Source organism: Macaca fascicularis, chromosome 7, assembly GCF_037993035.2.
Source record: "Macaca fascicularis isolate 582-1 chromosome 7, T2T-MFA8v1.1".
Lineage (NCBI taxonomy): Eukaryota > Metazoa > Chordata > Mammalia > Primates > Cercopithecidae > Macaca > Macaca fascicularis.
In genome coordinates, this window is record NC_088381.1 from 160,109,695 (window position 1) to 160,134,757 (window position 25,063).

Below are 25,063 nucleotides of genomic sequence, written 5' to 3' on the forward strand. Positions count from 1 at the left end.
ACCACAATGAGCTGCCACTTCACATCTGTTATGATAGTTATTATTTTAAAAAAACTAAAAAATTAAAAAGAGACTACCATATGATTCAGCAATCCAGTATCTGGGTATTTATCCAAAAGAATTGAAATCACATAGAGATATGTGGACCCTCACATTCATTGTACCATTGTTAACAACAGCCATGATGAGGAAATAACCTAAATGTCCATCAATGGATGAACAGATACAGAAAATACATGCAATGAACCATTATTCAGCCTTCAAAAAGAAAGAAATCCTGCAATATGTAACAACATGGATGAACTCTGAAAACATTGTGCTAAGCAAAATAAGCCAATCACAGGACAAATACTGCATGATTCCATGTAACATTCCATGAGTTATCTAAAGTAGTCAAACTCATAGAGTAGAATGGTGGTTACCAGGGCCTGGAGTGGGGAGGGCAGAAATGGGAAATGGCTAATTAATGGGCATGAAGTTTCAATTATGCAAGGTAAGTTCTAGACATTTGCTGTACAACACTGTGCTTATAGTTGACAATACTGTATTGTACATTTAAGATTTTGTTAAGAGGCAGATTTCAAGTTGTGTGTTTTTGTTTGTTTGTTTGTTTGTTTTTTTGCGGGGGGGACAGAGTTTCACTCTTGTTGCACAGGCTGGAGTGCAATGGTGCAATCTCGGCTCACCGCAATCTCCGCCTCCCAGGTTCAAGTGATTCCCCTGCCTTAGCCTCCTGAGTAGCCGGGATTACAGGCATGCACCACCATGGCCGACTAATTTTGTATCTTTAGTAGAGATGAGGTTTCTCCATGTTGGTCAGGCTGGTCTCGAACTCCTGACCTCAGATGATCCGCTCGCCTCGGCCTCCCAAAGTGCTGGGATTACAGGCATGGGCCACTGCGCCCGGCCTCAAATTGTGTTCTTATAATAATTTTTTTTTTAAAGAGCAAACAATGCTAATCCTTGTCGTTATGGGTTTTAAAGTCTATGTGGAATAAAGAGGGAGAAAAAAAGGCTACAATTTGATAATCTTGACACACACATACATAGAACAGATGGCATGTATACACCTGTGAAACCATCACCTCAATCAAGAAAATGAACATATTATACCCAAGTTTCCTCTTTTTTTTTTGAGACAGAGTTTCGCTCTTGTTGCCCACGCTGGAGTGCAATGGCGTGATCTTGGCTCAATGCAACCTCTACCTCCTGAGTTGAAGCAATTCTCCTGACTCATCCTCCCAATAGCTGGGATTACAGGTGTGCACCACCATGCCTGGCTAATTTTGTATTTTTAGTAGACACGGGTTTTCACCATGTTGGTCAGGCTGGTCTTGAACTCCTGACCTCAAGTGATCCACTGGCCTTGGCCTCCCAAAGTGGCTGGGATTACAGGTGTGGGACACTGTGCCCGGCCTTTTTTTTTTGAGACATAGTCTTGGTCTGTTGCCCAGGCTAGTGTCCAGTGGCATGATCTCAGCTCACTACAACCTGTGCCACCCAGGTTGAGGGGATTCTCCTGCCCAGTAGGTGGAACTACAAATGCAGGCCACCATGCCTGGCTAAGTTTTTTAGTAGAGACAGGGTTTCACCATGTTAGCCAGGCTGGTCTCAAACTCCTGACCTCAAGTGATTCCACAGCCTCGGCCTCCCGAAGTGCTGGGATTATAGACATGGGCCACTGTGCCTGGCCCAGCCTCTTTGTAATTCTTTTCAACACCTTCTAGACCCTGATCTCTCAACCACTGAACTGCTTTGTTACTACAGATTGCTATTTATAACATTTTCTATTTATAGAAATGAAATCCTATCGCATGGGTTCTTTTTAATCTTTCATTCAGCACCGTTAGTATGAAATTCATCCATATTATGTTATCAATAGATCATTCCTTCTCATTCCTGGGTGATAGTCTATGATATGAATTCAACACACTTTATCCATTCATATGTTGATAGACATTTGGGTCATCTCATTTTTGGCTGTTACTAATCAAGCTGCTATGAACATTCATGTAAGTCTTTGTGCAGATGTATGCTTTCATTTCTCTTGGGTAAATAACTCAGACTGGGATGGCTGGGTCAAGTGATAGGTGTGTTTTACCTGAAACTGCTGAACTTCTTTCCAAGGTGGGACAATTACTGGTGGCTACATTTTATATTCCTGCCAGCAGTGTGCCTTCTAGCTGCTTTACATCCTTGCCAACAATTGGTAGTCAGTCTTCCAAATTTTAACTATTTTATTTTTACTTATTTAAATCTATTTTTTGAGAGTTTCATTCTTGTTGCTCAGGTTGGAGTGCAATGGCACGATCTTGGCTCACTGCAACCTCTGCCCCCGGGGTTCAAGTGATTCTCCTGCCTCAGCCTCCCAAGTAGCTGGGATTACGGACATACACCACCACACCTGGCTAATTTTGTATTTTTAGTAGAGATGGGGTTTCACCATGTTGGTCAGGCTGGTCTCGAATTCCTGAGCTCAAGTGATCCGCCCGCCTAGGCCTCCCAAAGTGTTGAGATTATAGGGATGCGCCAGCCTAACTTTAACCATTTAATAGGTGTGTAGTGCCATCTCATTTTGCTGTTAATTTGCATTTCTCTAGTGACTACTAATGTTGAGTACCTTTTCATGCGCTTACTTGCCATCCTCGTATCTTTTTTGGCAGTGTTTGTTAAAATCTTTTGCCCATTTAAAACATTAGGTTGCTTAAACTGGGCACAGTGGCTCACGCCTGTAATCCCAGCACTTTGGGAGGCTGAGTTGGGTGAATCACCAGGTCAGGAGATCAAGATCATCCTGGCTAACATGGTGAAACCCCGTCTCTACTAAAAATACACAAAATTAGCCAGGTGTGGTGGCGGGCACCTGTAGTCCCAGCTACTCGGGAGGTCGAGGCAGGAGAATGGCGGGAACCCAGGAGGCGGAGTTTGCAGATCACACCACTGCACTCCAGCCTGGGTGATATAGCAAGACTCAGTCTCAAAAAAAAAAAAAGTTAGGTTGTTTATTATTAAGCTATAAGGATTGTTTACATATTCTAGATGTTTTTCGAAGAGCAAAATTTTAAATTTTGATAAAGTACAAACTTACTGATTTTTAAAACTAGTTCATGTTCTGTGTGTTGTATTTTAAAAATCTTCGCTTCCTGTGTGTATCCTACATTTGAAAAAAGGAAAAATCTTTGCCAAAGCTAAGGGCACTAAAATTTTCAGTATGTGATTTTTATCAAATAAAATCTTGGCCTCCTCCTTTTTAAGTCCCGTTGAAGCACAAAGTTTGAGATTTTTTTTGTGAAAAATATATGATAAAAAATTTGCTCTATGATTTAATAGTACTGTGGTCCAAAATGAGAAATAGCAAATTAAATGCTAATTATAAATTTAATACCAACGTATACAATCAGGTACCTAATAGTTATTATTTTATTTTTTATTTATTTTTGAGATGGAGTCTCACTCTGTTACCTGACAGGACAGGTATGCGCCACCACACCTGGCTAATTTTTTTGTATTTTTAGTAGAGACAGGGTTTCACCACGTTGGTAAGGCTGGTCTGGAATTCCTGACCTCAGATGATCTGCCTGCTTCAGCCTCCCAAAGTGTTGGGATTACAGGCGTGAGCCACCATGCCGGGCCCTAATAATAATTATCATTATTATTTTTTTGAGACGGAGTCTCACTCTGTTGCCCAGGCTGGAGTACAGTGGTGTGATCTCGGCTCATCGCAAGCTCCGCCTCCCAGGTTCACACCATTCTTCTGCCTCAGCCTCCTAAGTATCTGGGACTACAGGCGCCTGCCACCACGCCTGGCTAATTTTTTGTATTTTTAGTAGAGACGGGGTTTCACTGTGTTAGCCAGGATGGTCTCAATCTCCTGACCTTGTGATCCGCCCGCCTCGGTCTCCCAAAGTGTTGGGATTAGAGGCGTGAGCCACCGCACCTGGCCTTAAGTATGCTTGTTACTAGAAGGACTGCCTTTGTATGAAAAGAAAGACATTTCCGATTCTTCACGTTTTTATTTCTCTCAGAAGTTTAAAATGTGAGCATTCGATAGTTCAGCCAGACTCTTCACTTCCAGGTAACTTCTTCATTGGGTCGCAATTCCCTGTGTGAAAAGCAAAAAAGGAAGAAATGGAAAAACTGTAAATAAAACTTTGATAAGAGATAAAAGGGGAAGTCAGAAGAACATGATTTCAATATTTCATTTTCTTTTTTTTTTTGAAATGGAGTCTGGCTCTGTAGCCCAGGCTGGAGTGCAGTGGCACGATCTCGGCTCACTGCAAACGCCACCTCCTGGGTTCAAGCAATTATCCTGCCTCCCCCTCCTGAGTAGCAGGGATTACAGCTGTACACCACCACACCAAGCTAATTTTTTATATTTTTGGTAGAGACGCGGTTCCACCATGTTGGCCAGGCTGGTCTCGAACTCCTGACCTCAAGGGATCCGCCTGCCTCAGCCTCCCAAAGTGCTAGGATTACAGGTGTGAGCCACCGCACCCAGCCAATATTTTATTTTCTATTACACTGATCCGTTTAAAAAACTTACATATTAAATTCATGATATTTATTCTTTTTATTCATGACTTTAACTTTTACCATATTGTCAGCTTCATTTTTCTGGGTTAAAGAATTGTGATTACTTAGTTTATATGAAAGCTATTATCTCTGCTCAGTGAGTTCATTCAAAATGTTTTCTAAACCCTTTCCAGCTTATTTTCTCTTTCTTGAAATCCCTGATTTGTGAATCACCTCTACCATCTCTCCATACCCACTGTGGATGCTGCTCACTTCTCTTGCCCCTCAAGCTTCCTCCTACCCAGCTGTATGCCCACTGGCAGGCATCCTGTCTTACTAACGGGAACTCTCTGCTGCCAGAGGAGCCATCTCTAAGGCATAATGGGACCAGGCAGCTGCCAGCTGCTATCACTCTACCACCAGGTCTAAAGCTGTCAGGTAGTGTTGCTAAGAACACAGCACCTAGCTGCTATTATTACTATTTCTCTCAGCTACAGCATGTCTTAAGACAATATATGACAATATATGTGGAAGCTGTAATATAAGCTAGGCTTTGGTCAGCTACTTTTAAACTGTGGCTGTATTAAAATGCACTTTGAATTAAAAAAAAAAGATACTTTCAAAGACCTGAAACAGCCTATTCATTAAATGAAGACTTTACATTCTAGAGGTAATCATATTGTTTTATCCAAGGATTCAATAACAAACAAGACTAAAAACAGCATCATTTGAATCTAAGTCCTCAAGGGGGAAAAATTACCCCTTCTATTTATTTTTGGCACATATAAAAAAGAATATTCCCCAAATTTGGCCAATTGCTGGTTTAAAAACATGCAGACTAACCTTTTAAATAACGCACTCTTGTTCCGGAAGGCAGTTAGCCGTTCATCATTCTTTCTGTCTAAATAACATCCAATGACAAATCCCATAGGGACAAGAACATGAACCCAGTGGTCCCGCACAATCTGAAGTAAGTTCACCATGATAGCTAAAAGAAAAAAAAATTATCAGAAATACAACTGCTTTTTTTGTTTTCTTTGAAATAGCTTTTAAATTGCATCTGGGCTGGGCACGGTGGTTCATGCCTGTAATCCTAGCACTTTGGGATGCTGAAGTGGGCAGATCACTTGAGATCAGGAGTTCGAGACCAGCCTGGCCAACATGGCAAAACCCCATCTCTACTAAAAGTACAAAAATTAGCCGGGTGTGGTGGTGCGCATCTGTCATCCCAACTACTGGAGAGGCTGAGCCAGGAGAATTGCTTGAGCCTAGGAGGCAGAGGTTGCAATGAGCCAAGATCATGCCATTGTACTTCAGCCTGGGCAACAGAGCAAGAGTCCGTCTCGATAAAATAAATAAACTGCATCTGAAACAGGAAGATAATAGACATAGATGTAATAGATGTTAAAAGCCTAATAAGCCTCTTTGTTTGCCTGGCATCAGAATATTGTATAATACTTAAAAATCTAATTGATGAAGATTACACACGGGACAATGATTAATATAAAATTACACTGCACTAAGTCTACTTATTAAATTTTACTACTAGCTTCAATAGTGATGTGATACGATACAGAGCAGAGAAACAGAGAGGGTATGTAAAACATTCTGCCTGCAATAGCTGATTGTTTGCATCCTCCTCATGTTGTTTTGGAACTTTTTCTTATAAAAGAGAAGAGGTCTTGCTATGTTGCCCAGGCTGGAGGGCAGTGGCTATTCACAGGCACTATAGCTCTCAACTCCCGGGCTCAAGTATTCCTCCTGCCTTAGCCTTCCAAGTAGCTGGGACTATAGGCATGCACCACTGCACCTGGCTCTCATTTAGAACTTTTACATGTGTAGGCCGGGCGCGGTGGCTCAAGCCTGTAATCCCAGCACTTTGGGCGGCCGAGACGGGCGGATCACGAGGTCAGGAGATCTAGACCATCCTGGCTAACACGGTGAAACCCCGTCTCTACTAAAAATACAAAAAACTAGCCGGGCGAGGTGGCGGCGCCTGTAGTCCCAGCTACTCGGGAGGCTGAGGCAGGAGAATGGCGTGAACCCGGGAGGCGGAGCTTGCAGTGAGCTGAGATCCGGCCACTGTACTCCAGCTTGGGCGACAGAGCGAGACTCCGTCTCAAAAAAAAAAAAAAAAAAACAACAAAAAAAAAGAACTTTTACATGTGTAAAACATATTTAGAACCTCTCGCAAAAACAAATACAATACAATTTTGCCAAAAGTGGAATTCTTTAGGTAAAGCTGTAATTACTGAAAACTAAATTTAGAAAGAAAAAAGATATGAGAGGAAAAAAAAACTATATTCAATAATGTCACTGTAGATATGAATATAGATTAATCTAAAAAAGGTAAAAGGGCCAGGTGTGGTGGTTCACGCCTGTAATCCCAGCACTTTGGGAGGCTGAGGCAGAAGGACAAGGTCAGGAGTTCGAGACCAGCCTGGCCAACATGGTGAAACCCCATCTCTACTAAAAATACAAAAATTAGCTGGGCATAGTGGTGCATGCCTGTAATCCCAGCTACTCAGGAGGCTGAGGCAGGAGAATCGCTTGAACTCGGGAAGCAGAGGTTGCAGTGAGCTGAGATGATGCCACTACACTCCCGACTGGGGGATAGAGCAAGACTGTCTCAGAAAAAAAAAACAAAAAACAAAACAAAAACAAAAAAACAAAAAAACAAGGTAAAGGGAGAAGAAAACTTACTTTTATAGTGTGGCTACTAGGTGGCTCATGCCTGCAACCCCAGCACTTTGGGAGGCTAAGGCGGATGGATCACTTGAGCCTAGGAGTTTGAGACTAGCCTGGTTAACATGGAAGACCGTGTCTCTACAAAAAATAAAAAAATTGGCTGGGTGTGCTAGTATATGCCTGTAGTCCCAGCTACTTGGGAGGCTGAGGTGGGAAGATTGCTTGAGCCCAAGAGACGGAGGTTGCAGTGAGCTAAGATCACACCACTGTACTCTAGCCTGGACAACAGAGTAAGATGCTGTCTCAAAACAAAAACAAACAAACAAAAAAGACTACTAGGTTACTAGGTACCAGAGCCATATATTTCTATACGTAATGTGAATTAACTATTATTTACATTTTACAGATAAGAAAACAGCTTAATCCAAATACTATTAAGTATAGAGCTGCAGTTCAAATTCAGCTTCACTCTACAGCTCTGGCTCCTATTATATAGCTCATGCCTAAGAAACCCCTTCCTGAATTGATGTTTATGGTACTTAAAAGCTTTTAAATGCTGAGTGTCCAGAAGGTAGATGAGGAGGAATAGAACTACAGGTTTTTCCTTATCCAAAATGCTTGGAACCCGAAGTGTTTTGGATTTTTTCAGATTTTGAAATATTTGCATACACATAATGAGCTATCTTGGGGATAGGACCGAATTTAAACATAAACTCCATTTGGGCTTTACATATACCTTATACACACAGCCTGAAGGCAATCTTATATGAAACTTTTTTTTTTTTAAATAGTCTTGCTCTGTCACCTAGGATGGAGTGCAGTGGAGTTATCATAGTCCACTGCAGTCCTGAACTCCTGAGCTCAAGTGATCTTCCCACCTCAACCTCCTGAGAAGCTGGAGCTACAGGTGTTAATTTTAAAAAATCCTTAAAAAAATTTGTAGACACAAGATCTTGCTATGTTGCCCAGGCTGGTCTCAAACTTGTGGCCCCAAGTTTCACATTTGGGGGCATTTTGGATTTCCAATATTCTGATCAGGGATGCTGAACCTGTAATGGTCATCAGGTGGAAAATAAATTGCACTAATTCAATAAAAACATAGTTGGATTGCCAATTTCCTATAAAAATTCGTGCATACAGATGAATTCAAAATACACCTGTGTGCATTTGGACCTAACCTAATAAATCATGTACAATGACTGAGAAGACATATGATAACATCCTAGAAAGACAATACATTATTGCCAACAAAACTGCTTAGCACTAAGCTCTGCTAGGCCTATGTAGACTGAATTTCTGCCTCTCCTCTGACACTGATTGGCAGTTATACAATTCATACATTTTTCTTTCCTTTTTTTTTCTTTTTTCTTTTGAGACGGAGTTTCGCTCTTGTTGCCCAGGCTGGAGTGCAATGGCGCGATCTTGGCTCACGGCAACCTCCGCCTCTCGGATTCAAGGGATTCTCCTGCCTCAGCCTCCTGAGTAGCTGGGATCACAGGTATGCGCCACCATGCCCAGCTAATTTTGTATTTTTGTTAGAGACGGGGTTTCTCCATGTTGGTCAGGCTGGTCTTGAATTCCCGACCTCACGTGGTCCACCCGCCTAGGCCTCCCAAAGTGCTGGGATTACAAGCGTGAGCCACCGCGCCCGGCTTTTTTGAGACAGATTCTCACTCTGTGGCCCAGGCTGGAGTGCAGTGGTGCAACTACAGCTCACTGCAACCTCTGCCTCCCAGGTTTAAGTGATTTTCTTGCCTCAGCCTTCCGAGTAGCTGGGACTACAGGCACGTGCCACCATGCCCGGCTAATTTTTGTATTTTTAAGTAGCGACGGGGTTTCATTGTTGGCCAGGCTGGTCTCGAACTCCTGACCTCTTCATCCGGTCACCTCGGCCTTCCAAAGTGCTGGGATTACAGGCCTGAGCCACCGCGCCTGGCCATACGTTTTTCTTTTAAAAGGCAAGGTCGGCCGGGTGTGCTGGCTCACGCCTGTAATCCTAGCACTTTGGGAGGCTGAGGCGGTTGGATCACGAGATCAGGAGTTCGAGACCAGTCTGGCCAACATAGTGAAACCCCGTCTCTACTAAATATACAAAAAATTAGTCGGGTGTGGTGGCGGGCGCCTGTAAACCTAGCTACTTGAGAGGCTGAGACGGGACAATCGCTTGAACCCGGGAGGCGGAGGTTGGAGTGAGCGGAGATTGCGCCATTGCACTCCAGCCTGGGTGACGAGTGAACCTCTGTCTCAAAAATAAAAATAAAAAAGCAAACCAAAAGGGTAAGCGCATCATTTTGGTGCAACGGTGTCGGCTCAAGAGGATTTGCGGTTTGGAAGAGAGCGAGGTTAGCGAGGAGACAGAAGGCTAGGACTTATATGAACGTAAGCTGCTTGGGGAGGGGAGGCAGCCAGCGTCTTCCCTGCTTCAGGCCAGGCATGGGATACCGGCTAGCGGGCGGTCACTGGGTCACATCTCTACGGACGTTTTCCTGTTATAACAGCCTCAGAAAACCCATTCCAAAAGCTCCGGCCCGGAAATCCCATCCTCCACCCGAAGAAAACTCCATTTTCCTTTCCCGTCACCTTCGCTCGGAAGCCCCGGGGAAGCTCAGACCACCCCTCCACACACGCACAGCACCGAGGGCCTGCCTAGAACCCTCCCCGTCACCCTCGCCGTGATCCGCGGCGCGGCGGCCCCCCAGGCTCCCCAGACCCACCTGCAGCCTCAGTGCCAACAGGGACCCCGAGACCAAAGGCAACTCAGCCACCCGCGCCAGTGGAAGCTGCGACCTCGGGACCTGCCATTCGCCGCGCCGGCACGGAGCAGAGGGGTGACGCCAGCAAATCATACTACTTCTTCCTCCTCAGGGTTGACTCCTTTTTTTTTTTTTTTTTTTTTTTTAGCTTCCAAACATTATCAATAATTTCTGAATACAATTTCGCTCCACTCAGACGAGGCGTGCAGGTATGAGCGCCGTCGCCTTCCCACAGCCCCGTGCCCACCCCCCGGAGATGGTCTCGCCCTGGGTCCTCCTCGTTTACGCCGCTCGCCTCCAGCTCCAAAATGGCGGCCGCCGCTGGGGGGGCTTCTGCCGGCCGGTAGTGCCCCGCGCTGCTGAGCCAGCATCGGCTTTTCTACCTCTTGAACCTGGATTCGCTTAGGGGTTGGGAAGGGCAGTGGACGGCGTTGGGGGAGGCCTGACGAGGCAAGTGAGGGCGGGAGAAAGGAGTAAGCCTCTGGCGGGGGAAGGCGGCGTCACTGGCCCTCCGGGAGCGCCGGGCCCCGACTCCGACCCGGTCTCCCCCGAGGACTCGCCCCCGCCGCTTCGGCTGCGACTGTCCCTGTCGTTCCTGGCAGAAGTGGTCAGCGAGGGAAAGAGAAGTGACTTCTCCATGGGTTTCAAGCTCCCAGCTGTTTTGCGGCAGCTCGTACGGTTCCCTCCCGGGATCTTCTTTCCTCCTTTCTGCTTCCCTCTGCTTACCCTTTCATCTCTTGGCGCTGGAGGAGTTAAGCCGACGCCAGCTTTAGCTGCTTAGCCTCGTGGCTACGGCGTTCTCAGCCTCCCCCGCTCGGGCTCTTCCCGTCGTTTTGGGTTGAGAGACCACGAGGTTACTAAGCTCTGGGCACCGCGTAGGCGTCCTTTTAGTTCATCGACTCCAGAGACCTTTAGGATGTTTGTACCACGCTGTACTAAAAGGGTCTCGGCCCTTCGCGCCCTCCCGCCATTGCCCCCCCAGCGCTTCCACTATCACTGTGAAGTTATAATTCTTTTTTGACTTCGTACTGTTTTACGTGCTCTTTAGAAAACAAGAGGTCAGACTGTAACCCCGGCAAGTCTGGCCTCCTGTGACCAGGCGAACCTGAGCTATCATTTATACCCATCCCCTAATTTTTAATTTTACAATCCCTTTAACCCCTTTTTTTCCTTTCTTTTTTCTTCTTCTTCTTCTTTTTTTTTTTTTTTTAATAGAGACGGGGTTTCACTATGTTGCCCAGGCTGGTGTCGAACTCCTGGGCTCAAGAGAACCTCCCATTTTGGCCTATGCTGGGATTACAGGCGTGAGCCACCATGCCCGGCCTTGCAGCCCCAATATGAAATTGCTGCTTTCCCTCAACTGACAGGAAAGAGACTTCCCCACTCAGTGAGTTCCAGGGCTAACCCAAACTCCTCTGTTTTCCCTTGGATTTTGCTTAGTTCACCTTAGTTGTCATCAACATGCACGGTCATGATTTTTTATTTTTTATTTTTGAGAAGGAATCTCGCTCTGTTGCGCAGGCTGGAGTACAGTGTCACGATTCTCGAGGCACTGCCACCTCTGCCTCCCGGGTTCAAGTGATTCTCCTGCCTCAAGAGTCACGAGTAGCTAGGAGTACAGGCGCGCACCACCACGCCCGGCTAATTTTTGTAGTTTTAGTAGAGACAGGGTTTTACCTTGTTGGCCAGGATGATCCGCCCGCCTCGGCCTCCCAAAGTGCCGGGATTACAGGCGTGAGCCACCGCGCCCAGCTGATTTATTATTTGAGACGGGGTCTCGCTCTGTCCCCCAGGCTGGAGTGCAGTGGTGCCATCTCAGCTCACTGCAACTTCCGCCTCCCGGGCTCAAGCAATCCTCCCACCTCAGCCTCCCAAGTAGCTGGGGTCACCAGCGCAGCCACCGCGCCCGGCTACTTTTTTGCGTTTTTAGTAGAAATGGGGTTTTGCCATGTTGCCCAGGCTGGTCTGGAACTCCTGAGCTCAAGCGATCGGCCTTCCTCGGCCTCCCAAAGTGTTGAGATTACAGGCGCAAGCCACTGCGCCCGGCAACATGCACGATCATTATTGAGAGGGCAAGTAACTGTGAGATATTGGGTATTGGATATTCAACGATGATCACTTTTACTACTCTATACATTGAAAATCCATTCAAATACTTTATGTGCCCGCTTTATAACAAAATAACTTGGGTTAGGGCAACAAAAAGGCTTTATAAAGGAGTAAATATGTGAGTTGGGTCATGTAGCATCAAAAGGAATTTGCTGAGCTCAAAAGGAGAAGGTAATTTCGGGATTCAGTACAGGAATATAGAGCTTTGAGAAGCTTTAGCATACTTAGGGAGAGTGGGATAATCAACCTGCTTGAGCATTTAGTGCATGAGTGATTGGTGAAGCAAGAGGTAGGTTAAGATCAGCTTGTGAAGGATCTTGATTTCCAATAGGGAGTTTAGATTTTATTCAGTAGTTAGCAGGAATCCAGTGGATATTTTGTGCAAGGAGTGAGCAGGAGGGTATTTGTTTTTTTAGGATGGTCTCTGACAGCTATATAGAGGATCAACTGGGAACAGAAAAACTAGATGAAAGGAAATTGGCAATCATTCAGGTAAGGCAATGAGGGCCTCCATGGAGGCAGGACATAAAGGAGGTCAGAGAGACACTAAGTAAATGTCAAATGGGATTCACCTGCTGACTGCTAAGTTAATGGTAAGAAGGTGACTTGAGTTTTTATTCTGGGAGAGTAAATGGTTGGCAATACTATTAAAACTTAGTCTGAGACATGCACACAAACATACGATGGTGCCAACCTGCACTTTAGGGGTGACAACACAATGCTCTATAGTGTAAAGCATTGATTTTTATGGTCTGGAGTCTAGATCTGCACTGTTATAGTAGTCACTAGCCACATGTAGCTACTGAGCACTTCAGATGTGGTTAGTCTAATTGAAATGTGCTGTAAATATAAAATACACAGTGGATTTTGAAGATTTAATATGAAAATGTAAAATATTCAACATGATTATATGTTGAAATAATATTTTGGTTCTACTGGGTTAAATAAAATACATTAAAATTCACCTGTTTCTTTTTCACTTTTCCATGTGACCACGAAGAAATTTAAACGTACATTTGTGGCATGCATTATATGTCTGTTGACAGAGCTGTTCTAGTCTAGACTAGATGTGGGAATTTGTAAGGAGGTGGAATATGAGCTGGGCCCAAAGACATTGAGCAGTGATGTCAGGGTGGCTTCCTGGCAACCTCCATTGCCAGTTAAGGCATTTGGTTTGTCTTTTCTCAAGCAGTAAGAAGCCTTCAAAGATTTCTGAGCAAGGGGTAATATGTGCAGGGTATTTCTGAAGATGAATCTGGTAGCGATGTTTAGGTTGGATGAAGGGAGGAAAGGAGGCAGAGAAACTGAGAAACCCAAACATAAGGTAGTGAGGCCCTTCCTGTATTAGGGTACTGGCAGTAGGGATAGAAAGAGAATGATATGCAAAGCGTTGCTGAGGGAAGAATAATCAGGAGGTGGTAATAATAGACTGTCCCAGAAATGAAGAATCAGCATGTAGCATTCCAAGCCTTGGTTACTTAGATAACAACTAATATATTCATGTCGCAGAGCTGTAAAATACAATTTGAGACTGAAGAAATTTGGTCTCAAGGTAGAATCAGCAAAGTTAGGAGGGAGTGGTCCACTAAATACTTTCTCTTTTTATCACCCTGCTTTCTGTATCATCTTATCAATCATACGCACCAGCTAATATCCCCAAAATACAGAATTACCTATGTCATGCCATCTTTCTACTTGATAATGAGTCTTAAAATGTTTCTGTTGCCTGCAGGACTAGGTTCACAGTTTCCAAGGCCTTTCATTATCTGGCCCCTTTCTGTTCATTAGGCCTTACCTTTTCTGCTTTTGTGAATGTGTGCCAGGCTAGTTTTTTCACTGGTACTTTAAAACTTTTTACTCAAAAGTGCGGAGATCTGAGATCTCTGGTACTCCTTTACTCCTGTTATTCCTCTGTTTTAAGTACCTTCTCTTTGTTTCTACCCATGTCTTATCCTTAGTGAGTAATCTTAAATCCCACCTCTTCTATGATTCTCAATAACATAAGGTAATATCAACTTAAAAAAAAAACTTCCCATATATATATATATATATATTTTTTTTTTTTTTTTTGAGATGGAGTCTTGCTCTGTCGCCCAGGCTGGAGTGCAGTGGTGCGATCTCGGCTCACTGCAAGCTCCATCTCCTGGGTTCACACCATTCTCCTGCCTCAGCCTCCCGAGTAGCTGAGACTACAGGTGCCTGCCACTGTGCCTGGCTGATTTTTGATATTTTTTTTTATTAGAGACGGGGTTTCACCGTGTCAGCCAGGATGGTCTCGATCTCCTGACCTCATGATCCACCCGCCTCGGCCTCCCAAAGTGCTGGGATTACAGGCGTGAGCCACCGCGCCTGGCCCCTAAATATTTTTATGTCTTTTATTATCTGTTTATGTAAGCTTAAGCTTCCTAAAATTAAGACAGATCTCTTTTTTATAAAAGGACCACATATTATACTACTTGGTGCTGCTCCTGATGCCTTAGGGCAAGATACAAATTAAACACCATAATTGTAAACAGAATGAAATCATAATACCACATTCATAAGGCTTTTATTTATTTTTTAGATTGATAAAGAACTCTTCAGAATTCCTGGTGTTTCATCATATATACGACTGAGATATCAGTAAGTAGTGAATGTTTAATAAAGATATAGCTTTATTATGAATAATTGTAGTGAAAATATCTTTTCATCTGTTGAAATCTTGGTCTGTCTGCAAAAAAAGTTTTAATATGAACGTACTCAGTTCTAGCTGCAAGATACCGTGCATGTTACTTCATAATCTAAATGAAGAAAGTGGGAATTAAGGAAGACTTAAGTAGAAAAGAATTTCCTTTAGGCCATTGTTATAATTGTGGTACAGTAAGCTTTTTGGCAGGGATAGTTTCCAAGGTCCTTTCCAAAATTGTATTTATAAACATTTTTCATCAAATAGAGAATTAATGTCTTTGTACCCCAAATAAGAACACACAAAGGCCAGGTGTGCTGTCTCACACCTGTAATTCCAGCATTTTGGGAGGCCAAGGTGGGTGAATCACTTGAGCCCAGGACTTAAAGAGCAGCCTGGACAACATAGTAAAACCCTGTCTCTACAAAAAATTAGCTGAGTGTGGTGGTGCATGCCTGTAGTCCCAGCTACCCAGGAGGCTGAGGTGGGAGGATCACTTGAGCCCAGGAGGTTGAGGCTGCAAATGAGCCATGATTGCACCACTGCACTCCAGCCTGGGTACCAGAGCAAGATCCTGTTTCAGGAAACAAAAACAAGTCAATATATTTTAAATTTTAACTTACCAACAGTTATTTATTGAATAACCACTATGTGCAGGGATGTGCTAATGTACTAAGGATAAAAAAATGGGTCAAGCCAACTCCTGTACTCAGAGAGCTCTCCTAAGCAAGGGCAAATATATGTAGATGGGTTCCAGTTTATGGTGTGGTAAGTGAGCTTATTTAATACTAGCCATGCCCCGTTCCTTCATTTAAGAAACATTCATCGGCTACCACTGTATGTTAGGCACTGTGGAGGCATTGGTAACTGTGATCAAAACAGAGAAAGTCTTTACCTTCATGGAGTCCACATTCCAGTGTGGGCACAGGAGGAGAGAAGGTGACAGACAAAGCAAGTAAATAAATAAGTAGCAATTAGCACTAAGTATTTTGAGGGAAATAGAATGATGTTGTAATGGGCGTGAAGAAGGGCTTTAGGGTGGTCAGAGAATGACTACCTCTGAGAATGACTCAGTAAATTAGAGACAGGGAAAATATATAAACAAGTTAGAGGTTTTGGTCACAGTGAAGAGAGAAGAAAATTTGAGAAATATAATGAGTTGTTATGAAAGTATATCCCTGGAAGTGCTTTATAAAGGTCCTTGATAAGTCTCTGTACAACTTAAGCCAACGGACATTTCTCTGGCTTCTCAGACTTAGTGCAAATGGGAGGTGAGGAAGTGGAGACTTAGTGCAAATGGGAGGTGAGGAAGTGGAGACTTAGTGCAAATGGGAGGTGAGGAAGTGGAGATATATCTGTGGACAAATATTTTGAGAAGTTTTTTTGTGAAAGGGAAATCCAAAAATGATGCAGTGGTTGTTGGGGGTTGAAGGGTTGAGAGAGGGTTCTTATAAGTTGGGAAATTCTAGAGTATTTTTATAAGCTTGCAGGAATGGTCCATCAGTGATACACTGATGCAGGGGAAAGAGCAAATGACTGAAGATGTCAAGTCTTTCAGAAGGTGAATAGAAATGGGATCAACAGCGCACATAGAGGGACTGACCTTGGGTGGGAGCAGGACTGTTCTATACAATAGGAGACCCAACAGTGTACATGCAGATAGGCTAATAGATGTAGTATCTGGAAAATGAGAAATTACTCTCTAATTTTATCAGCTGAGACTAGGGTGGAGGGAGGGATGGGTGATCTTTGAACAAAGAGGAGGAGGTGTGGAGAAGTCATCTCAGAAATTGAAAGTCAACCTACTAAGAAAAGTCAGATTGAAGGGTAATACTTAGGGCCTACTTGAGGCCTTTGGCCATGAATTTAAAGAGCAAATAGCATTAACTGGGCATGGTGGCGGGTGCCTGTAATCCCAGCTACTCGGGAGGCTGAGGCAGGAGGAATACTTGAACCCAGGAGGCAGAGGTTACAGTGAGCTGAGATCTTGTGGCTGTACACCAGCCTGGGCGACAAGAGTGAAACTTTGTCTCAAAAAAAAAAAAAGAAAAAAAATGAGCTGGGTGGATCATGAGGTCAAGAGATCGAGACCATCTGGCCAACATGGTGAAACACCATCTCTACTAAAAAAAAAATTAGCTGGGCGTGGTGGCGCATGCCTGTAGTCCAAGCTACTCAGGAGGCTGAGGCAGGAGAATCACTTGAACCTGGGAGATGGAGGTTGCAGTGAGCCAAGATCGTGACACTGCACTCCAGCCTGGCGACAGAGTGAGACTCAGTCTCAAAAAAAAAAAAAAAACAAACCAAATAGCACAGCTGTAATTCTCCTCCATATCCCATCCCCCCCAACCCCCGCATGATTGGAGTTAATCAGGACTGGGGTTTTTCCAGCCTAGTAGAGAGAAGGACTAGAGGAGCAAGACATTTGAGTGTTTGCAAATAATCTTAACAGATCATGAATTGAAGGTGAGGACCTGAGTGAAAACAGGAGGGGGTCGTGGATAGGGAAAAAGTAGCCAGCGAATTAGAGAGATACCACTGAGCACAGAGGATTTTTGCAATGGGAATACTAGAGTAAGTAAGGTGTTAGAGAGTGAGATGCTTGAAGGTGAAATTTTCAAAGTAGTACAGTTACTGATAGTGATAAGTTTTAGGGTGTAATCGTAATGCTGGGTGGCTGAAGTGAAATGAAGATTATTGGAGTTGAGGAAGTCAAGGAACCAACAGGTCAGTATTGAAGTTACTCAGAGGAACAAGGGTCATGTAAAAGTCCCCAGTGAATGAGGCCGGGTTAATGGATGCCATAGTGAAGGGGAAATGTGAAAGACGAATAGTGAACTGCTGGGTGGCAAGAGCTTTAATGGGACTAGAATATTTGAAAGAGGAAGGAGAAGACATGGTTTAGAAGCTGCAGTGAGGAGCAAGGAGCACATACCTCCTGCTTTTCAAGTACAGGGGGTACAAAAAGTTAAAACAACAACCACAAAAAACCTTGAGAAGGCTGTAAGAGAAAGAGTATGATTAGGGAACAGCCAGGTACCTGGGAAGACAAACAGGTGAAGAGAATTTTCAGAGAAGCAGTTGCAGTTACAGGTGAGTAGAATCATAGTTCCAGAGAGCATCCTGAAAGGATTTGAGAGGGAGAAGAGGTAGGGGATTAGGTCTTACTGGGAGATGTATGCATCATTGATAGTTGATAACCTAGCAGTCTTGTGATTTTGGAAAGCTGGGAGATGTGGTGGGTTTAGCAGCCCCTGTCAGCCTCTTGTGAAAGGTGGATTTCAGTTTACCTCAGTTTGTTGATGACCTTGAGTAGTGGTGAGAAATTATTAGGTAATTCAGTGGCCTTCTCTCCTATTTGCATAGTTAGCCAGGAAAGGCTCATTTATTTTAGGGAGCTGAAATATGAAATGTTGCTGTGGGGTTGAACTTTGTTAATGAATATTTTCATAACTTCTGCTTAATAGCACAGTTCCAGGTTCTAAATCCCATTTTTTTTTTAAAAAGTATATATTTTATTTTATTTTATTTATTTTTTAGATACAAAGTCTCCCTCTGTTGCCCAGTCTAGGGTACACTCTAGGGTTTCACTCTGTGCCCAGTCCAGTGGCACACTCATAGCTCACAGTAACCTCAAACTCCTGGGCTCAATCAATTCTCTCATCTTGGCCTTCTGAGTAGCTAGGACTACAGGTACATGCCACCAGCCAGTATTTTTATTTTTTATTTTTGTAGAGACAGGGTCTCACTACATTGCCCAGGCTGGTCTCAAACTCCTGAACTCTAGCAGTCTTCCTGCCTCGGCCTCCCAAAGTGGTGGGATCACAGGCATGAGCCACCATGCCTGGCCTATAGATGTGTTCATGTTATATTTTCCTGAAATATATGTAGTAGGCATCCCAATTTGCATTCCATCAGATATATGTTGAGCGTGCATCAGGTTCTATTTAGGAGTTGCAAACATATGCCACCTGTGTTTTTCTGTTGCTCACATTCCAATGCAAGGGTTCTTAATGTTAAACTCCCTGAAAAGTTTGTGAATTTCTGTGTGTATATGTACTCTTGTTTTTTGTTAGGTTGTGTTGAGAGTTGGTGGGGGAGAGGGGAGGGCCCATAGGTTTTTATCAGATTCTCAAAGGGGTCTATTTAAGGACCACTGGTCTAATTAGTAGGAGAGAAAGACACATAAACTAATCGTTGTAATGCAGTGAAATCAGTGCCATCAAAAAGCACGATAAAAGACGAACAGATTCACCTTGAAGGATGAGTTCATTAATTCCTAAACATTTATTTATTGAGGAACTTGGATGCAGTAGTATCTGTTGTAAGTAATTTATACATTATTTGAAATACTTCATCCTTTTTACATATCTGTTAATACTAATGTTTTATAGACTGAGATACACAGGTGAGGAAAGTTTAATTAACTTGCTTCAAATCACATAGTAGATTCATATATGGGTCTATTTGATTGCAGCATTCACGACCCCACTAGGAAGCCACTAAAGGGCTCATTGTGTCCAAGATTATGTTTGTGCTTTTAAACTTGGCAGTGACTTAATAAACTTGCTTTCACTTAAAAAATAAGTAAACTTGGCAGTGATGGAAATGGGCCTTTAAACTGCTTTTTGTGTTAATGGAATTTCTATGAACTTAAATATTTGAACTAATTTTAATCAATTTGTCTATTATATATGCCAGATGGTGCTTTTATGTTTATTTATGTTTTCATTTCATTTGAAAGACCCTTCTAGCTTGCTGTTTCTGGACCAAAAAAAATGACGTCTATTATCAAGTTAACTACCCTTTCTGGGGTCCAAGAAGAATCTGCCCTTTGCTATCTTCTCCAAGTTGATGAGTTTAGATTTTTATTGGACTGTGGCTGGGATGAGCACTTTTCTATGGATATTATAGATTCCCTGAGGAAGTAAGTTACATTTCATAATTCTAGGTTTTTATTAAATCAACTTCTCTTTTCTGTACCGTAATACCATTTCAATGTAATAAATATTGCCTTTTTACACTAGTTTATAGCAAAAGGCTTAATTTTGCTTATGCCAAAAACCTATAGTGACCATTTTAACTTGTAGAGTTTTGATTGACTTATAAGCTTTGCTTGTTGAAATTCAGCAAAATCTTAAGCTAATGGATTTCAGTAGAAATTTTTGCATGCTAATTTTTGGAAAGAACAAGAATACATAAGAATTTGAGAAAAGGAAACATTTTCCACGTGAAAGTTCTGTGGTCAGATCACATTAGCTTACTTTTCTACATCTTTTGATGCTAAACATTGTGAACTGGTTCTCAGAATGACCATGAGATACTGATTCATCCAAAAAAAAATCATTTATGGGCTGGGCATGGTGGCTCGCACCAGTAATCCCAGCATTTTAGGAGGCTGAGGTGGGCGGATCACTTGAGTTCAGGAGTTCGAGACCAGCCTGGCCAACATGGTGAAACCCCAACTCTACTAAAAATACAAAAACTAGCCGGGTATGGTGGTGTGCACCTATAGTCCCAGCTACTTGGGAGGCTGAGGAAGGAGAATTGCTTGAACCCAGGAGGCAGAGATTGTACTAAGCCTAGATCATACCATTACACTCCAGCCTGGGCGACAGAGCAAAACTCTGTCTCAAAAAAAAAAATCAATTATGTTTGCAGTATTATATCAATTTTGCAAGAAAAGAGGACTTAAATATTTAAAAAACTTTAGAACTTGAAAAAAAAATCCAAACCATTTTATTAATTTATTGTGTCAATGAGAACATATGCTTCCCTGATTAATTGAAGTTTTACTATTCAATTAGCAAAACTGTTTGTGGTTACTGTGCGAAAACGCTGGGATAAAAATCCATTATAAGTATGTGGTCATATAAATATCCTCTCCTTAATAATTTCTGAAATTCTTCTCTTTTTTTTGAGATGGAGTTTTGCTCCTTCCTGTTGCCCAAGCTGGAGTGCAATGGCATGCTTTCGGCTCACTGCAACTTCCACCTCCAGGGTTCAAGTGATTCTCCTGTCTCAGCCTCCCAAGTAGCTGAGATTATAGGCATGCACCACCCGCCCGGCTAATTTTTTGTATTTTTAGTAGAAACAGGGCTTCACCATGTTAGCCAGACTGGTCCCGTACTCAAGACCTCAGGTAATCCACCCACTTCGGCCTCCTAGAGTGCTGGGATTATAGCCATGAGCCACCATGCCCAGCCAATAATAATTTCTGAAATTCTAAGCTGAGTTCTTGAACTTAATAGTTTGCAACTGGGCGCAGTGGCTCACGCCTGTCATCCTAGCACTTTGGGAGGCTGAGGCGGGTGGATCACTTGAGGTCAGGAGTTCGAGACCAGCCTGACCAACATGGTGAAACCCCATCTCTAGTAAAATTACAAAAATTAGCTGGGCATGGTGGCGCATGCCTGTAATCCCAGCTACTCAGGAGGCTGAGGCAGGAGAATCACTTGAACCTGGGAAGCGGAGGTTGCAGTAAGCCAAGATTGCACCATTGCACTAGAGCCTGGGCAACAAGAGTGAAGCTCCATCTCAGGAAAAAAAAAAAAAAAAAGAAGTGTTAAGTGAACCTGGGTGCGGTGGCTCATGCTTGCAATCCCAGCACTTTGGGAGGTAAAGAAGGGCGGATCACCTAAGGTCAGGAGTTTAAGACCAGCCTGGCCAACATGGTGAAAGCCTGTCTTTACTAAAAATACAAAAATTAGCCAGGCATGGTGGTGGACACCTGCAATCCCAGCTACTCCAGAGGCTAAGGCAGGAGAATCACTTGAACTGAGCAGCTGAGGTCGCGCCAGTGCACTCCAGCCTGGGCAACAGAGCGAGACTACATCTCCAAAAAAAAAAAATATCATGCAGGATAGCTATTAAAAATCAACTTACAGCCAGGCATGGTGGCTCACCCCTGTAATCCCAGCACTTTGGGAGGCTGAGGCGGGCAGATCACCTGAGGTTGGGAGTTCGAGACCACCCTGACCAACATAGAGAAACCCCATCTCTACCAAAGATACAAAATAAACTGGGTGTGGTGGCACATGCCTGTAATCCCAGCTACTCGGGAGGCTGAGGCAGGAGAATCGCTTGAACCCAGGAGGCAGAGGTTGTGATGAGCTGGAGGTCGCGCCATTGCACTCCAGCCTGGGCAACAAGAGCGAAACTCCATCTTAAAAAATATCAACTTATTTGTGGTGTCTACTGTTCTTTTTCATTTTTGTTCTTGTTTTTATTTTTAGGCAGGGTCTCACTCTGTCACTCAGACTGGAGTGCGGTGGCATGATATCATCAAGCTCAACCTCCTGTGCTCAAGTGATCCTCCCACCTCTGCCCCCCAAGTAGCTGGGACTACAGGCTCATGCCACCACACCTGGCTTTTTTTTTTTTTTTTTTGTATTTTTTATAGACATGTTTTGCCATGTTGCCCAGGCTAATCTTGAACTCCTGAGCTCAAATGATTTGCCTGCCTTGGCCTCCCTAAGTGCTGGGATCACAGGTGTGCACCATCACACCTGGCCTTCTTTTCTATTTAAAATGTGTCTACACACCATATATTTAAGTGTACCTTATACTACATTTTTTATAGCTATGCAGAGCACAGGTAGTAATAATTGAAATTCATAGGTAATCATAATTTTAGCTCTTAGTTTTGCTCTTCTGCCCCAGCATAGTCTTCAATCCAGAATTCCAGAATTGGGGAATAATTTTGAATATTCTGTCTTTACCCTTTGAAAAGATTCAAGTAGTCGTCCTTTGGATTGTGTTCTTGTAGGCACGTTCACCAGATTGATGCAGTACTGTTGTCTCACCCTGATCCTCTCCACCTTGGTGCCCTCCCATATGCTGTCGGAAAGTTGGGTCTGAACTGTGCTATCTATGCAACCATTCCTGTTTATAAAATGGGACAGATGTTCATGTATGATCTTTATCAGGTAATTTAAGCAATTAAAAAAATTTTGTTAGCACTCCTTCAGTGATAGTTTTTCACCTTTATTTGTGTTATTCTTTTAGTCTCGACACAATACGGAAGATTTTACACTCTTTACATTAGATGATGTGGATGCAGCCTTTGATAAAATACAGCAGCTAAAATTCTCTCAGATTGTGAATTTGAAAGGTAAAAAGAATTTCCAGTAGTAAGTACTTAGATGAATGGGGTTTAACTTGCTAGAAAATACTGAGAATTCAGAGAGAAAATTATAGGCATTATGGTCTGAAGAATAAAAAAATTAGCACGTTCTGCCTTGATATAGAACTCTTAACTTCCATTTGAATTTTAAAATATTTCAGAATAAATGCCAACAAAATGTTAATAGCTCAGGCTTTTTCAAATTTAACTTGGGAAAGACTCATTTAGTGTTTACCGTGTATAATAAACAAAAGATAATTTGGCCATTTCCTCCTCCTCAGAGCTTACAGTTAGATTGAGGCGACAAAGTAGCTGAGATGGCTAAATGTAGTGATTGGGGTAAATGAAGTGCTATGGCAGCAGAGTAGATAATGAATTCTAGCATTGGACATTAAAAAGTTTATTATTGAATTAGGTCAGGAAGTCCTATATTAAGTCTATATTTATCATCTACAGAGAGAATTGTATTAGATATTTTCATAGAAATGAACCCTGGCATTGATAAAATAGTGCAATAATGGACTGAAGATTTAGCCCAGAAATAACAATAGTCTCAACAGTTTTGCTTCTAGTTAGTTTTTCTGTAGGATAAATTCTTTAGCACAATGAGATTTAAATTATTCTGTTAGTTTAGGGGTTAGCAAAAATGGAAACATTTGATAATTGTATATATAAAATACACATTAAAATTTGCTAGTTCATACTAAATAATTTAATAGTGTACTAGCTTTTAAATCTAATCTCTAGCCTTGTACTTATAAGCACAAATATCTCTACAAGAATACATAATAAAGTAACAAGAATGTTTGCCTCCAGTGAGGGAGTGGAGTAGCTGGGAGATAGGAGAATGAAGCCTGCTTTCACTATATGCATTTTTACTTTTGAATTTTGTGTTATTACATATACAGTATTACCTATTAAAATATTATCATTTAGAAATAAATAACCTTTCTTTAGGGTTGTAAAAGAAATCTGAGTGTTGTTACCTTGTTGACATAGGTAAAGGACATGGCCTGTCTATCACACCTCTGCCAGCTGGTCATATGATAGGTGGAACAATATGGAAAATAGTCAAAGATGGAGAAGAAGAAATTGTTTATGCAGTTGACTTCAACCACAAGAGGGAGATGTAGGTATATCAAGACAAAAACTAAAGGAAATGCAATTGGTATTATTTTATTCTTTGAAGGGAAAATAAGAAACACAGTTTTTGTTTTGGTTACCAGAAATTTAGGGCAACTTAAAAGCATCAAATAGGGATGTTTTCAAAATTAATTATTTGCATAGTAAGGGGGAAAAGTATGGTATAAGACATAAGAGATTTTAAAAATTTACACGTTAAGTATACACTCTACAAAACAGATACCTCCCTGGAGATGTTGCAAAGGAGATGAATTTTAAATATGAAATTATGTAAATAATAGCAAGTTCTCGACCTGCTATTTAACAAAACTTTGTGGATGGGTTGTTCTTTTGTTTTGTAATGTGATATGGTTTGGCTCTGTGTCCCCACCCAAATCTCATCTTGTAGCTCCCATAATTCCCACGTGTTGTGGGTGGGACCCAGTGGGAGATGATTGAATTATGGGGGCGGGTCTTTCCCATGCTGTTCTTGTGATAGTGAATGGGTTTCACGAGATCTGCTGGTTTTAAAAATGGGAGTTGCCCTGCACATAATGTAATTACCATCTAATATAACTGCCCTGAATGTTTAAAGTTAGTCCCTTTGAAAGGGAACTCAATGCTAGTTATGATTTTACACACTTCATGTGGCACTCAGAGCATTACTATACAATATTTTGGTGTTTAGTCTCTTACAGGCTTGTTTTGTTTTATCTGTACATTAAGTTCATAGCTATTTTGTGTTACATTACAGTAGTCTCAGAATCTTTATATTAAGAAATATTTAACACAAATAGACTGAATTTTAGACGCTTATAACCATAGATTAATGAGGAAAGGATGGTTATGTTGCAGGCTGAAAGAGTGAGGGTCGTGATAACTCAGTATACCACTGGAGGCTATATGAGTAAACAGCAAGCTGTTCTCATAAATGCAGAATGTTGGCAAACTGACAAACTGTGTTTGCCACCCAGAATGCTGAGGGCAGTCATGCCTCAAGTGCAAGTGTTGCCTGTGACTAGGCACATCTGAAGCCTGTTAGCAGTAATGTGAACCTGTGATCAACTAAGCAGCTGACCAATCGTTACC

The 25,063-nt window shown here is 42.5% G+C and overlaps 2 protein-coding genes across 6 annotated transcripts in view; one reads left to right on the forward strand and one right to left on the reverse strand.

Moving 5' to 3' along the window:
- Positions 1-3,993: 3,993 nt before the first annotated feature.
- Positions 3,994-10,205, reverse strand: NDUFB1 (NADH:ubiquinone oxidoreductase subunit B1). Its single transcript, XM_005562050.4, is given in 4 exon segments — positions 3,994-4,102; positions 5,356-5,500; positions 9,915-9,959; positions 9,962-10,205. Coding segments are annotated over 4 exon segments (312 nt in total). The 5' UTR covers positions 10,047-10,205; the 3' UTR covers positions 3,994-4,065.
- CPSF2 (cleavage and polyadenylation specific factor 2) overlaps positions 9,763-25,063 on the forward strand; it is a 43,437-nt gene continuing 28,136 nt past the window's right edge. The window contains exons 1-6 of one of the 5 annotated variants that reach the window (XM_015454135.4): positions 9,763-10,162; positions 14,626-14,684; positions 19,472-19,654; positions 22,496-22,655; positions 22,735-22,840; positions 23,852-23,981. In XM_015454135.4, the coding sequence (XP_015309621.1) occupies positions 19,506-19,654; positions 22,496-22,655; positions 22,735-22,840; positions 23,852-23,981 (545 nt within the window). In that variant the 5' untranslated portion in view covers positions 9,763-10,162; positions 14,626-14,684; positions 19,472-19,505. Of the gene's footprint in view, positions 10,163-10,242; positions 10,627-11,127; positions 11,341-12,483; positions 12,555-14,625; positions 14,685-19,471; positions 19,655-22,495; positions 22,656-22,734; positions 22,841-23,851; positions 23,982-25,063 lie in introns of those variants that run through there. The other 4 variants (XM_005562047.5, XM_005562046.5, XM_045397637.3 and 1 more) reach the window with 4 other exon arrangements.